Genomic DNA, 14,461 nt, shown 5'->3' with positions numbered 1-14,461 from the left:
CTAAAAAAAATTATAAATATAACAATTTTATACTTTGAATACAATTCAATAAATCCTATATTTTTCTTCGTGCATTTAACTAATAAACTTAACCATACTCAAATATTATCGTATAACATCTCTAAAAATTTCAATAATTTATCAAATGTGAAGACTACACTCACCGGTTTAGCAGAATCACTTGCCTCTTCTGTTGGTAATTGGGATTTTTGCTTAATAGTTTCGTTTTCCTTTGCTTCACTTTTTTTTTTTGTTCGCAATTACCATTTTTGCTTTGTCCCCACTTTTTTAAATCTTTTTCTCCTATTACTCTTCAATGAACTCATTGTTTCCTTCGTACTTAAAGATATAATATGAGATAACTTGAAAAAAATAGAATAACAAATTTTCCAAAGATTCAGAATGAAACAAAGGATGAGAGGATAAATGAGAAATTTTCTACGATTTTTGAAGGAAATATGAGATTTTCGTTTTGTGCATCAAAGGAAGATAATGAAATAGAAGAAGAAGATGAAAGATGAGGACTCGTTTTGTAAATGAAGTGGAAGAGGAGACGACCTTTCCGTTTTGTGCACCAAAGGAAGATAATGAAGTAGAAGAAAATAATGAGAGAAATTTTTTGGAAAATATGAGTCGTTTCGTAAATGAAGCAGAAGATGAGAAGTTGTATGTGTTGAAGATAAAAAGGAAGAAGGGCATTTTTGTCTCAATCAAGTCAACTTTTTTGCTTTTTGATGGATGGGTTATATTTGCAAATATGAGGGTTATTTTAACCCCTTTAACCAACTAACCCATATTTTAATCCTTGCTAGGAAGAGACCAGAGCGGTGCGTTGTTATTAAAACGGTGCGTTTTGTTTTTGTGCGAATTGCGAGAGGCCTATTAGAATTCCCTCTGTAGCATCTCTCGCACCCTCTCATGGCGACGGCGGTGGTGGCGGAGTCTCGAAAGCTGCCTCGGCCGGGTCGAGGCGGAGTGGTCTCGCATGGTCTCAGTGAAGAAGAGGCTCGAGTCAGAGCCATAGCCGAGATCGTGAACAACATGGTGGAGCTCTCTCACAGGGGCGAAAACGTCGACCTCAACGCCCTCAAATCCGCCGCTTGCCGAAAGTACGGACTCTCCCGCGCCCCCAAACTCGTGGAGATGATCGCGGCGTTGCCCGAGTCAGAACGCGACTCGCTCCTCCCTCGCCTCCGGGCCAAGCCGGTTCGAACCGCCTCAGGAATCGCCGTGGTCGCCGTGATGTCGAAGCCTCACAGGTGTCCACATATCGCAACCACGGGGAATATTTGTGTTTATTGCCCTGGAGGACCTGATTCTGATTTTGAGTACAGTACACAGTCGTACACTGGATACGAGCCCACCAGCATGCGCGCGATTCGTGCTAGGTAGGGTTTTTCTTTAGGTTTTAATTTTATTTGTTGTATTGATCTCTGTTTGGATGATGGGAAATCATAGGAAAAGGAACTAAGTCTTTTCATTAATGAAAATGCTACAGTACTGAAGTTACACTCAATTTCTTATAAAGTTCTTCTGGATCAGTCAAATTGCAATATTCGTTTACAGAAAACATAAGAGCCCTCTGTTTCCCTGAAACCAAACAAGTGTGTTTCTTGGTACTCAGATGAAAACTGGAGGTCTAATGAGATTTCGGGTAATTGAATCATGAATGATCGATTTTATTTATTTATTTATTTATTTTTCCTTCAGGGTGTGGGGGATTGGGGTTTATTATTGTCTGATTTCTAGTAATTCGAATTTTGTGCTGAGAATGTGCTGTGAATTGTAAGTTGTTGGCTTTGATAGAGCAAGAGGTCCGTTCCAACCAGTTTAAAGGAATAATAAGTATTTATATACTTAACTCTGATGAACCTTATTACCACTTTGAATCAAGATACTAATCAAGAATTTGGAGGAGGAACTCTGAAGCAGTTTTTTTCAACTGGCCATCTCACCATATTGCCATCTTACTTGGTTAATTTAGAAATTTTGCAAATGAGGTTATAGGTTCAATTTATTCTAACATGAATCCATATAACCATCGTTGCTTATTTTTCTGCAAGAAAATTCTTGTAACTTTTCTTTTAACTTTTTTGTGATATGCTCTCTGTTTCTATTTTCTTTTCTCTTTTGGTTGCAGATATAACCCATATGTCCAGGCTAGAAGCAGGATCGATCAGCTGAAGCGGCTGGGTCATAGTGTAGACAAGGTTTAGTTTGTTGTCTGGTTATAATCTAATTATTTATTTACAGTTGTGCAATACATCTTGATTTATTGGTAAGCATACTTGTTTGCATCTTGTTTCAATGGCTGCATGTTTTCAGGTAGAGTTCATTTTAATGGGTGGTACCTTCATGTCACTGCCAGCCGAGTACCGTGATTACTTTACAAGGAATCTACATGATGCTTTGTCAGGACACACTTCTGCCAATGTTGAAGAGGCTGTTGCCTACTCAGAGCATAGTGCAATAAAGTGTATTGGAATGACCATTGAAACGTGAGTTACTATTTGCCCTCTTTGAAATGGGAATTCACATCATCTTCATCCCTATGCTGAACATTGGTCTTAGTTAGATTCAAATTTCCTATAATTTTCTAAGTGACGTGCTTAGAAATTGTCCTGTAAGATAATGGTAATCATGTAACTGTTGTTTCGTTTTCTTCTTCTTTTAACAAACTGGGTGTGACAAGCATCACTAACAATGTTCGATCTAAGCGTGCATTTAAAACAAGACTTAATTTTTTCTTCTTCCCATTTGATGGGGTTGTAAGGGTCAGAGGTCTAGTAACTACTATCTACTTGGAAGTGTTGAATTTGTTGCATACAGTTGAGAAGCCATTGCCACCATCGCTTATTCTCCATAGTTTAGATAGTTGAAAAAACATGGTCATTCCTTTTTCTGCATTTTGCCTTATGAATGTCTAGTGGAAGTGCTTACTGGTCTTGAAGGTTTAATGTCCATGTATCATTGTAATTGAAGACCATGTCATTTTGCAAGTTAGTGGTATCTCCTTCCACTGACACATATTATTTAATATATTCTTGTCCTTTTTTAATCTATCAGGAGGCCAGATTACTGTCTTGGACCTCATTTGCGGCAAATGCTTTCTTATGGTTGTACACGGCTGGAGATTGGAGTTCAAAGCACCTACGAGGATGTTGCCCGTGACACTAATAGAGGACATACAGTAGCTGCTGTGGCTGATTGTTTTTGCTTGGCCAAGGATGCTGGTTTCAAGGTTAGATGCTAATCCATTATGAAAATACACTTGCCTTTTGTTGGAACTCTTGATTTGAACTTCTTTCAGCACCATTTGGTTTTTGCAACTAGTTTTCTCACCACCCACTTCTTCTATGCCTATGTAAACTTACCCCTCCCCCCCTTTTTTTTGGAAATCTCAATGTAAACCTCCTTTCACTCCATTTGGGTTATGCAAGTAGTTTCCTCACCCCACACACAACCCCTGCCCCAAATTAAGTGTATACTTGCTTAAACTTTGGGAGGAATCTCAATTTAAACCTCGTTTGGCTTCTTTTGATTGCATTGCTTCCTCAGCAACACGAATATACCAATCCAGCACCTTCCCCATCACTGCCCAAAAATAAAAATAAAAATAAATAAATAAATGACATTTTTAACATGGGTGGTGTCTAGATACACTTTCTATTTTTTATTTTTAAAAAATAGAAAGGGAAGTGGTAAAGGTTTGAGGTATGGACAAGGCTCTAGCGAAACGTTGAGGCTTAGGTCAAGTGGCAAAGGCTTGATGTAGGATGAGGCTTGACTTTACCCCTTAGGCCTAGCTCAAGTATAAGGGGGTGAGATGTGGTTGGTTGGGTTGAGGTTTAAATTCACCTTTGATGCTTGGCCTAAGCGATAAAGGCCTTGGGTGATATTGATGTTTGACTTCACCTTAGTTGCCTAGCTTAGGTGAGTATTTAAGGGAAAACATAGGTGGCCAACCTATATATAGTATAACCCTTAGAGTCAAACCTTTGACTTGGGGTAATGAGTTGAATTTCAAGTCACTTGGACTTTGGGTCATAACAAAACATGTTTTTCTATTTTTGAACAATCTAAATTAATTTTATAGTAGCAAGATTTGAGAAGAAACGATGATTATATATGTTGTTGAAAACTGAAAGATTTGTTTTAACTTTCATAAAAACATGTCTTATTACAAGAGTAGAATCAAAACAAGTACATATTCACCCATAAATTACCTACTTATAGTTTTCGCTTAATACATTCAATAAATGTTATTTTACTCCTCCTATCAATCAACCCCGCATAACGTTTGAATTTTTCAAACAAACTGAGGGCCCAACCAAGGTATCTATTGCATGTTACACCTACTTTTGCGATGTTGTGACAACAATAATCATCCACATTGTTGGATGGATTGAATATATGTGCATAGATTTGTTTCCCACAACCTGGGTCTAGATTCCACATGCATTGAACTATCTTGCCATAGAAACCTTGAAAGGGCTCAGGAGGTATGACTTGGCCATACCATGGAACATTCTTATCATTGATCTTGCTTGGATCTATGGCCATGGCACTGCAAAGAAAGAAAGCCACCATTGTTGGAATCACGTATGTTAGCCTTGCCATGTTGCAAATATTTCAACTCAATATTCCCTTCCTTGATTGATTCTTCTAGTGATTTTAGAATAGATCTATGGAGGTAGGTATATATATGTGTGAGGAGGAGGAGGAGGGGTGTTGAGAAGAAGGTGAATTAATACCTTAAATGTTATATGTTACATTTAATCATCAAAATGGAAGTTTTAGTTGTGATATATGTAAATAATAAATGAGGAAAGTTATGACAATCAAAGAGCCATATAGAGAGATAAATGCCTTTTAATTTGTCATATACGTTGCATTATATTTGAGGCAAATGCTTTTGTAATAATTATTACATGTATTATGACAAGGTATTTTTTTTTACTTTTATATTGTGCCACATTTCAATGGCCCAACAAGAAAGGAAGACAATATACATTTTTTTTCTTCTAAATCTTAGTTTTTAATTGTAGATTCTGGTTTTCAATTTGTTCCAACCATTTAATAATCTTATATTCCATTATTTAAATCAATTTCCTTTAGGGGGTTTGTTACAAGCATTTGAGGTGTTGATATTCACTAATATTGGATAAACTCCAGTTTCTTAATCTATTTAGGTGCTATGAGGAACTACGTTCTAAATAGAATGAATCTTTGAAAATTATTATGGAATTTGATAAAAAGCTCATTGGCATTATTCAATATAGAGACTAGTTAGAAATGTTGATAAACTAGAACCAACTCTCCATATTCTCCTTTAGAAATGATATGGCTATAGTATCATACAATAAGGTTGCAATGTTGGTGTAGAAGTCAGTGGGAGTTAGTCTAGTATAGAAGTTACTTTAAGTGAGTTTTAGTGTTAATATTTCATAACTTCACATATATATTAAAAGTAAAAATAAAAATTCTGATAGAAGTTTAGGTAAGTTTTCGGTTCAAGGATTCCAAGTATGATAAAAAATATTGGTGTTTACAATTAATCTCTATGTAAAAAATACGGAATATTATGAAAGAAGAAAAACTTTGTACAATACTGGTTTATTAATAACTAGTAATCTAGCCATGTTCATGAATGTAGGAGGTTTCTCGTGCCATGTAATTTTTCTGTGTATTGTGTTGTTTCGATCAATTCTCAATCTTTATTAATATTCTTATTGCTATTTTATGGGCTATCATTACTCCATTCATTAAAAACTAGTATCAAAGCAAGATAGAATATGGTGACTATAAAGCTTGATGTCGAGAAGTTCACTGGAGACAACAACTTCAATTTATGGAAGATGCTGGGTTCATCATTCTCTAGTTTACTCCTTTTATCAAATTGAAACATTTACCCTCATTCATTTTAACTAATATTTATCTCATTGATTTTAACTCATATTTATTTTCACTAATTTTAAGCAATAAATTTATTTATAAATATTCATTTTAAAAGTATTCTAGATACATAAAATAATCATAAAATATTTATTATAAAAAATGAGTTATGGATAGGAATCATAATTTTAAAATATACTCTCACCCGTGTGAACAAATGAAGTAAAAATAATTTGAGATTAAGAAATAAGTTACTATTTTGATTTAATACTTAAAGTTAAAAATAATTTTAAGTTTTAATATTATGTTATTTTACCAAACATGATTAATCTACTTAATGACTTAAATTAAGTTATTAAGTCATTAAAATAATTTACCATACACTCTAAATAAGTTTTTTTTTTTTTTTTTTCTAAATCAATATATGAAAACACACTTTTCCAAAAATAAAAATGGATAAGGATCCTATTACCTAACAACAACAATAATCCAACCCAACTATCTAACCATCATCATTAAAACTCTTAGTTTCCTGATCTTTTCATATTAAAATTTAGTTAGAGCTTCCTTCGCTACCACCAACAATTGATTAAAAATAAAGATTTATATTTAAAAAAAGTAAAATATAAATGTAAAGTAAAATAAATTATAAAAAAATATTATAAGAATCCTATTACTCATTTATTTATTTGTTTATTTTCGACCATCATTCATTATACAAGTGAGGTGATAAAAATGTTACAAAATACTTAAGACTTAATATTTAGATAGTGTTTTTTTTTTTTTTTTCAAACTTGAATGGATTTGAATTTGACTTAAATCCAAATAGATTAAATGTCATTAAGTTTTAAGGTTGTTTGGTTTTTTATAATCTTAGTTATTTCTCAAACAATGTGATTGGGGAAAATTTTTTTAGATGCATATTCGTCTCAAACTAGCAGAAATCTTGTCAACTCCTGAAGTAGACTTTCTATTTAACATCTTTTCTCCTGAAAATTTAATTTCTTTGCAATGATTGGATCCTTACAACATGCATCAGACTAATCTTGCAATTTTGGAGTTTTCTACTTGTTGCTAATTTCATGCTTTTGCTGTAGGTTGTTGCTCATATGATGCCTGACCTTCCAAATGTTGGGGTAGAGAGGGACTTGGAAAGTTTCCGGGAGTTTTTTGAAAGCCCTATGTTTAGAGCTGATGGGCTCAAAATATATCCAACACTTGTAATTCGTGGAACTGGGCTTTATGAGCTTTGGAAAACGGGCAGGTAAAATGTCATTCCTGTTCAATAAGCTGGCAACTGCATGGCTCAATGAGAAAGCAATAATTACATCCATGTCCTGTTTGCAGGTATAGGAATTACCCACCTGAGCAACTTGTAGACATTGTAGCAAGAATTCTAGCCATGGTACCCCCTTGGACTCGTGTTTATAGAGTTCAGAGGGATATTCCTATGCCTCTGGTTACTTCTGGGGTTGAGAAAGGAAATCTACGGGAGCTAGCTTTAGCTAGGATGGATGACTTGGGCTTGAAATGCCGTGATGTTCGGACACGTGAAGCTGGAATCCAGGTGTTGCACACAACTATGTTCACTTGACATGTTATTTATAAAAGTTTACAACAATTTGAAATCCTTGTTAACTTGCCTGTGATGAATCTAGGACATCCACCACAAAATTAAGCCAGAGGAGGTTGAGCTTGTTCGCCGTGATTATACAGCAAATGAAGGTTGGGAAACTTTTCTTTCATATGAGGATATACGCCAGGTATTTGAAAACCTCTTTTCTTTGTGTCTGTATATGTATATATGTGTGTGCCACCAATTTTCTTGTTGCCTTGCCATGAGAAATAGACCATTTCCCTTTTTGAAGTATAGAGGGGTGGAAGGGGAACACATCCAAAAAAGGAAGTGGGCAAAACTGCATTCAGAAGCAACAAACTTTCGCTTCCAATAAAAGAAATGCTTCGAAGTGTTTGTTTATGCAGTCCCTCATTGCTTCTTTGCTCCAAAAAGCAAAAGAAGAAAGCAGACTGTTAGATAGTATCTAAGCCTTAAATAGAAATTTTGAGCTAAATTTCAATTATAAGAGGAAGTATAAGTATGTGAGATATATCCCATTCATTTGATGAACCTTATTTTAGTAACCTGATTGTTTGTCTAACTACCCAAATCAAATTTGCATTACAATAAGAACACAAGTGATGAAATCATATCAAGTCTATGCTTGGGAAGGCATTTAACAAAATCTTATTGTAAACTATTATTTACAAAGGTAGAATAAAAAACTACATCTGATTTTATTACAATAGGTCTTTGGGCTAAGACATTTATGTTTCCTAACTAGGTGTGTCTTGAATATTTTGAGAAAATCACCGCCATTTTCATAAGCAGTGGCAGAACAACGACACTTTTTCAAAGTTGCGTTGTTCCATACGGTGGCTACTGAGTGGGTGATTGGAAAAATTATCCATTTCCTTTTTTTTTTTTTGATAAGAGGATTGGAGGAATATTGTGAGTAATTCTCAGATTATCACTGGAATTCCCACATTGTCTTCCAAAGTTCTTGGTAAGGGCATTGACATGGGTGCAGTGTCCAACACAATGACCTCAGGATAAAACAAACAGTAATTTCCGTGTCTACTGACACACAATGGTACCCTACTCTTAAGATTCATTATATAATCCTCCCCAACTTGTCTGCTTGTGTGTAACTGTCTAATTTTGAACCATTTTCTACACTGAATAACTCCCAGATCCTAAAGCCGTTGACATGCCTATTACACATAACTGTTGTTGGCTTGCAACCATTAACAAGAATGTCTTAGCAGATCTTCGTATTGTAGCAGTTCATTGATTGGTTAAGGATCCCATGTAGCAGTTCACTGATTAGTTGAGGATCCCATATGTTCATGGCTAGACATTCCTCTTCGTGTCACTAGTTTACAGATAAATGTTCTCATGTTGGATTTGTGACATGGATGCTCCTTATTCCTATCATCTTGTTTCTGGAAGAGCTTGGCCTGGTCGAATAACATGCTCATTTTCTGTTTGGGCTCAGGATATTCTTGTTGGGTTGTTGCGCTTGCGCAAATGTGGGCGAAACACTACTTGCCCAGAGCTGATTGGCAGATGTTCAATTGTTCGTGAACTCCATGTTTATGGGACTGCAGTCCCAGTCCATGGACGGGATGCTGACAAGCTTCAACACCAGGTAAATGCAGTAATAGCCTCACATTTTCAACAATCAATGTAAAAACAGCGGAAAAAAAAATGCTTCCTTGATTTCTTTAGCCACTTATTGGATGATTGTTTTCCATTTCAATGTTTGATAGGGTTATGGTACACTTCTGATGGAGGCGGCAGAACGGATTGCTGGGAGAGAGCACAGATCAACAAAAATAGCAGTTATTTCTGGTGTTGGAACGCGTCATTACTACAGGAAACTGGGGTATGAGCTTGAAGGGCCGTACATGGTGAAATATCTTGTATGACCAAAGATAACCACGGTGGTCTTTGACTCATTTTTGTAATTTATGTTATGGAGAACTTCGTATTCATCACTTATTTGTATATTATGAGCCTGTCCGTTCAGAAATCCCCTTCGCAGTTGTACTTTTTGTTTTTAATATAGCCCAAAACGTGTTTTGATTTCTGAGATCGGTGTAAGAATAATGCGGAGATCGTTGTTCCCAATTGATCATTGCTACAGAGGTTAGAAATGAAAAATTAAATTTAAATTCAATCGGTACCTAGTTGGGTATATTTTGTTTTCTTATTTATTTATTTATTTATTTATAAAACCAATATATAGTATTAGTTTTTATATAAATTATTAGATATTTTTTTCTCGAAAAGTTGACTGTTTTTTCTCTAAAAACAAATATTTGATAGTAAAAGCGAGTTAATTAAGCGAGTTAGTTTGAAGATTGTAAACATTAGAAGTAGTGAAACTGTGGTGGAATGTAGATGAATTTGAGTTTTGCGTTTATGAATTTTTCTACAATCTCTTTGGGATTTTTTTATTAGGGCAAGTTGAGGTTAATTTTAAGGACTTCGATTATTTGAGCATTTTCTTTGATTTTGGCTTCACCTTTAATCCAAGAGATCGAGATATCGATAAAAAGTAATATATTATTGTTTTTAAATTTTTTTATTGTAAAATTCATGATGTAATTATTGGTAGCTAAGAATATCCAAAAAAATATAAAAAAAAATTATTTCTTAGCATGATCTGTTGCATTCCCTTTGTTCATAACCTTAATAATTTATTGTCACTCCAACAATTTGTGCAAGTTGTTTTTCGTTCTTGTCTTAGGTTTTCACTTTTCCTTTGTTGATAATATGGCAAGCAAAAAAAAAGGTTTTAGAAAATAATTATATGATTCAATAAAAAATGTATATATTTTAAATTATTTTTAAATAATGAAGATAATACTAATTTAAAAATTTTGAGATTCTTTTTTTCATATATTTTCATATTAGTAAATCAAAATCCACTTTTCCTCTATATATATATATATATATATATATATGCACATTAAAAAAAGTAAACGTATCTAAAGAAATTTGAATAATCTTTTAAATAAATAAGATAAATTAATATGTTTTGAATGAAAATTTTTACTTATTTTATATTTTTATATAAAATTTATTAGTATGTTAGGGACATTAGACCATGTTTTCTAAAATTTGTTTTTAAAATTATTTTTTATTTTTTTTAATTTAAAAACATTTTTTAAAAACAAGTTTCAATAATATATAGTCAAACGAGCTTATGTTTTTCTTTTATTTTTAAAAAATGATGAAAATAATTTCTACTTGTTCTTTAAATATTTAAAAAAAAAATTGTTTATAAAGAACTACAGCCAAACAATATTTAAAATTTTAAAAAATAAATTTTTATTTTTAAAAATAAAAAACATTTTTAAATCACACGGAGACACTCATATTTTTTAAAATTAAAAAAACTTGGAAGTTCAGTGGAATTCTCTTCCACCATAAGTAAAATGAGAAATTTTAGTTTTTTTTCCTTTTTTTTTTTTTTTAATTATAAGCAATCCAAATAGAATTTTTTTAATGTTTTTATGGGGGTAAATGTAATTTGTTAAAAATCTTCTTGTGAAAGAGAATTCTTTTTATTATTGCCTTCTTAAAATAATGGCCATGTTTTTTTATTCTTTATGATATAAAGGTTATTTATGAATTATACTTCGAGATATTTGTCCAAAAAAGGTGAATTCAAACTGCGTTCTTCCATCAAAGATTTAGTTGGGAAAAACGGTGCCGTTTTACACTGCCTGTGCTTTTCCGACGAGCTTTCATCCCTGTAGTATTTTGGTTTTCCTCTTCCATCTCCACCACCTCCATTGTCGTAGCCACATCATGCTCAAATCAACCTTCACTCCCATTCTCTCGATTATCACCCCCAAACCCACAACCTCAAAACCCTCTAAAATCTTCACCAAAGCCTTCTCACAATCCCCACCAACTGTTCGAAAAAATGATTCACACAACCCCTCCACCACAACCCCACCACATAATCTCCCTCCTGTTTCAGCTTATATTCACCTCCCTTTCTGCAGAAAGCGCTGCCACTACTGTGATTTCCCAATTGTCGCTCTCGGGTCTTCTTTTACCCCACCACCTGAGGACGATCCCAGAATCTTGAACTACACCCAACTCATTTGTCGAGAAATTGAAGCGACAAAACCAGAATGCTATCCCACCCCACCTCTTGAAACAGTGTTTTTTGGAGGCGGCACGCCATCCCTTGTGCCGCCGAGGCTGGTTTCTGATATAGTTGAAGCGTTGAGGTTGAAGTTTGGGTTGTGCTTGGATGCTGAAATGTCCATGGAAATGGACCCTGGGACTTTTGATGCAGAGAAACTGAAGGGATTGATGGAGTTGGGTGTGAATAGGGTGTCTTTGGGAGTTCAGGCATTTCAGGAAGAGATGTTGAGGGGATGTGGGAGAGCACATGGTGTGAAGGAGATTTATGAGGCAATTGAGACCGTCAAGTCATGTGGGGTTGAGAACTGGAGTGTGGATCTCATCTCTTCTCTCCCTCACCAAACACCAGAAATGTGGGAGGAGAGTTTGCAGCTTGTCATTGAAGCGCAGCCTACCCATGTGTCGGTTTATGATTTGCAAGTTGAACAAGGCACCAAATTTGGAATACTGTAAGTCAATGAGCAGTGTCTTCGGTGAAAGTAGTAGTGTTTTAGCTTTACAATGGATTTGAAACTGAAATTGGTTTGTTTTCAGGTACACACCAGGGGAGTTCCCTCTGCCCTCTGAAATCCAATCAGCAGACTTCTATAGAATGGCTTCCACCACCCTTTCTAATGCGGGCTATAATCATTATGAAATCAGCAGTTACTGCAAGGGTGGGTTTGAGTGCAAGCACAATCTTACCTATTGGGAGAACAAACCTTTCTATGGTTTTGGCCTTGGGTCTGCCAGTTATGTTGGTGGAGTGAGGTTTTCAAGGCCGAGAAAGATGAAAGAGTATATGGGTTATGTGCAGAGCTTGGAAACCGAGGTGGTGGGTTGTGGGGGTAATTCTGTTGATGCCAAGGATGTGGCAATGGATGTTGTGATGCTCTCTCTTAGAACTGCCAGAGGCTTGGATTTGAAGTCCTTCAGAAATTCATTTGGTAGCTCTTTTGTTGCCTCTCTTTGCATGGCCTATAGACCCTATGTGAAAAGTGGGCATGTGGTTTGTTTGGATGAGCAGAGGAGACCTGTAACTTCAGATGAATTCAGCTCCTTGCTATCCAAAGATGATGGGATTGAAGAACGGCTGGCATTTGTTCGGCTTAGTGATCCTGATGGTTTCCTCCTATCAAATGAATTGATATCACTAGCATTTCAGGCCATAGCTCCTTAAAAAACTGCGAATCTTTCTTGAAGCATTTGATCGTCATACGATGACAAAGGATGCTCCTATTACAACCATACTTTACTCAAGGATGTTAACCAGTTGTTGGACCAACCTGCCTTAAGCAGTAGACGGATAGCTGAGATCGATATGGCCCGTTGAGGTGAGTGGACTGAAATGAAGAATGAAATTTGAGGACTAACTAGGTAAGCTTATTTCACCAGTTGGTATTCTGTGCTAAATAAACAAGAAATTTCAGTGAGGCAATAGGCAAACTGTTCTGTTTTCTGAGCACTTATGGCGGAGAATGAAGAGGATGAACTGGCCTCAAAAGCAAAGCAGATGACGAATCTGGAGATTGTACTTCCAAGCTAAGGTCAAGCGTCAGATGAGATTTTTGATAGACTTTCATGCCATTTGGATGGATGGATGTATATACATAACTTCTGCTGTCATACTGAACCAGCAGGTGATAACATTTTGACAGAGCAACTGCCTAGATTTCACTTAAGGTTTTACTCGTGCATTAGCTGCGTATGGCCGGTGATACAGGCATGTAGCCAAAACCAAGTAGCATGGAGCTGTATAGAACAGCTTGTATTGTTCAAAGCTTCTGTCAAGTCTGAGGCTCCTGTCCTAGTGGAAATAAAACCTTGGAAGGCAATTTATAAGTACGACATTGTTGCCAACGTCCTAAAGTGTAGGTATTTCTACATAGGCAATCATCCTGGTTTCTTTTTAGCAGCCTCCTCCCAAATCAAAGTACCAACCTTGTTGCTAATGTAATGGTAATCTTGACTTTCTAAAACCATTTCTGATGAGTTTTCCCTGATATCAACCTTTGTCAGTTGTCCCTAATAAAGCTGTTTTCTATTCATGAATCTCAGCATTGTAATAAGGAAACGGGTTTTCCAAGAGGATGAGGATAAGTAATCCTATGCTTTTAGGAATATCCCCAGTATAATCACATTTTGTTTACAGCCCGGTAATATCTAACAACATCTTGCATCAATTTTTCAGGAGCCTTAAAGAGATTCAAACTGCAATTTTAAATGCATACTTATCCATTTAACTCATTTCAGCGCTACTCAAAACTACATAGAGAATCGACAAGCATTGATTCACCAGAACTCGTTTTTATACATCTGTACAACCAACAAATCTCTGTAAAGAGGTTACACAGTAAAAATTCATGCCTGTTTGGCCTGTTTGAGGCATGTAAATATGTTGAGCCTTCCAATGACATCCAATATTTCACTTTGTGATTGAATGTTCCATGAGCATCCCCCATCTGTTGGTTGATAATTCCTATAGCCTGACCTACAACCAAAAAATGATGGAGACAGAGAACATTAATTCAATTTTTGAAGAAAACCTAGCAAATGTTGATTGATTATTTGATAATGTTATAAGATGGTTTTCAAAAGCATTAGATACTAAGACGCATCCTTTTAATAGGAAAATATTTCAGAAAAAAATATCTTAAACAATGATTAGCTAAAACCCATTACACAAATGATAGTGGTCAAAACATCCTCCATGGACCCTTATAAGAAAGAAAGTTCTCTTATATCAATCTCAGGGATCAATTCAAGAAGTTTCTTCAATTAAAAGAAGATTTACCAACTAAGACGGCTTTGTTTTCAACCCATGTCGTGAGATGCGCTTCAGCTCTTGGGTTCCATTTC

General features: G+C 35.3%; 3 protein-coding genes across 4 annotated transcripts in view; 2 read left to right on the top strand and 1 right to left on the bottom strand.

Moving 5' to 3' along the window:
- The first annotated feature begins 802 nt into the window (after positions 1-802).
- On the top strand, positions 803-9,635 carry LOC100263356 (elongator complex protein 3). Its single transcript, XM_002262665.5, has 9 exons — positions 803-1,388; positions 2,141-2,210; positions 2,326-2,498; positions 3,067-3,241; positions 6,993-7,159; positions 7,243-7,462; positions 7,554-7,658; positions 8,952-9,104; positions 9,226-9,635. The coding sequence occupies exons 1-9, from the start codon at positions 919-921 to the stop codon at positions 9,382-9,384; spliced, it is 1,692 nt and encodes a 563-aa protein (XP_002262701.1). The 5' UTR covers positions 803-918; the 3' UTR covers positions 9,385-9,635.
- Positions 9,636-11,078: 1,443 nt separating this feature from the next.
- On the top strand, positions 11,079-13,762 carry LOC100241088 (uncharacterized). The gene is made up of 2 exons (XM_002262636.4): positions 11,079-12,072; positions 12,158-13,762. The coding sequence occupies exons 1-2, from the start codon at positions 11,276-11,278 to the stop codon at positions 12,780-12,782; spliced, it is 1,422 nt and encodes a 473-aa protein (XP_002262672.1). The 5' UTR covers positions 11,079-11,275; the 3' UTR covers positions 12,783-13,762.
- Positions 13,763-13,805: 43 nt separating this feature from the next.
- LOC100244377 (uncharacterized) overlaps positions 13,806-14,461 on the bottom strand; it is an 8,933-nt gene continuing 8,277 nt past the window's right edge. Inside the window, exons 9-10 of one of the 2 annotated variants that reach the window (XM_010664735.3) lie at positions 14,397-14,461; positions 13,806-14,093 (exon numbers count right to left, since the gene is read on the bottom strand). The exon at positions 14,397-14,461 is cut by the window's right edge and continues 8 nt beyond it. In XM_010664735.3, the coding sequence (XP_010663037.1) occupies positions 14,400-14,461 (62 nt within the window). In that variant the 3' untranslated portion in view covers positions 13,806-14,093; positions 14,397-14,399. The remainder of the gene's footprint in view (positions 14,094-14,396) is intronic. The other variant, XM_002262823.5, reaches the window with a different exon arrangement.

The sequence above is a fragment of the Vitis vinifera genome, chromosome 17, assembly GCF_030704535.1.
Source record: "Vitis vinifera cultivar Pinot Noir 40024 chromosome 17, ASM3070453v1".
Classification (NCBI taxonomy): Eukaryota; Viridiplantae; Streptophyta; class Magnoliopsida; order Vitales; family Vitaceae; genus Vitis; species Vitis vinifera.
Note: the sequence above shows the minus strand (reverse complement) of the source record. Positions and strands in the feature narration are given on the sequence as shown.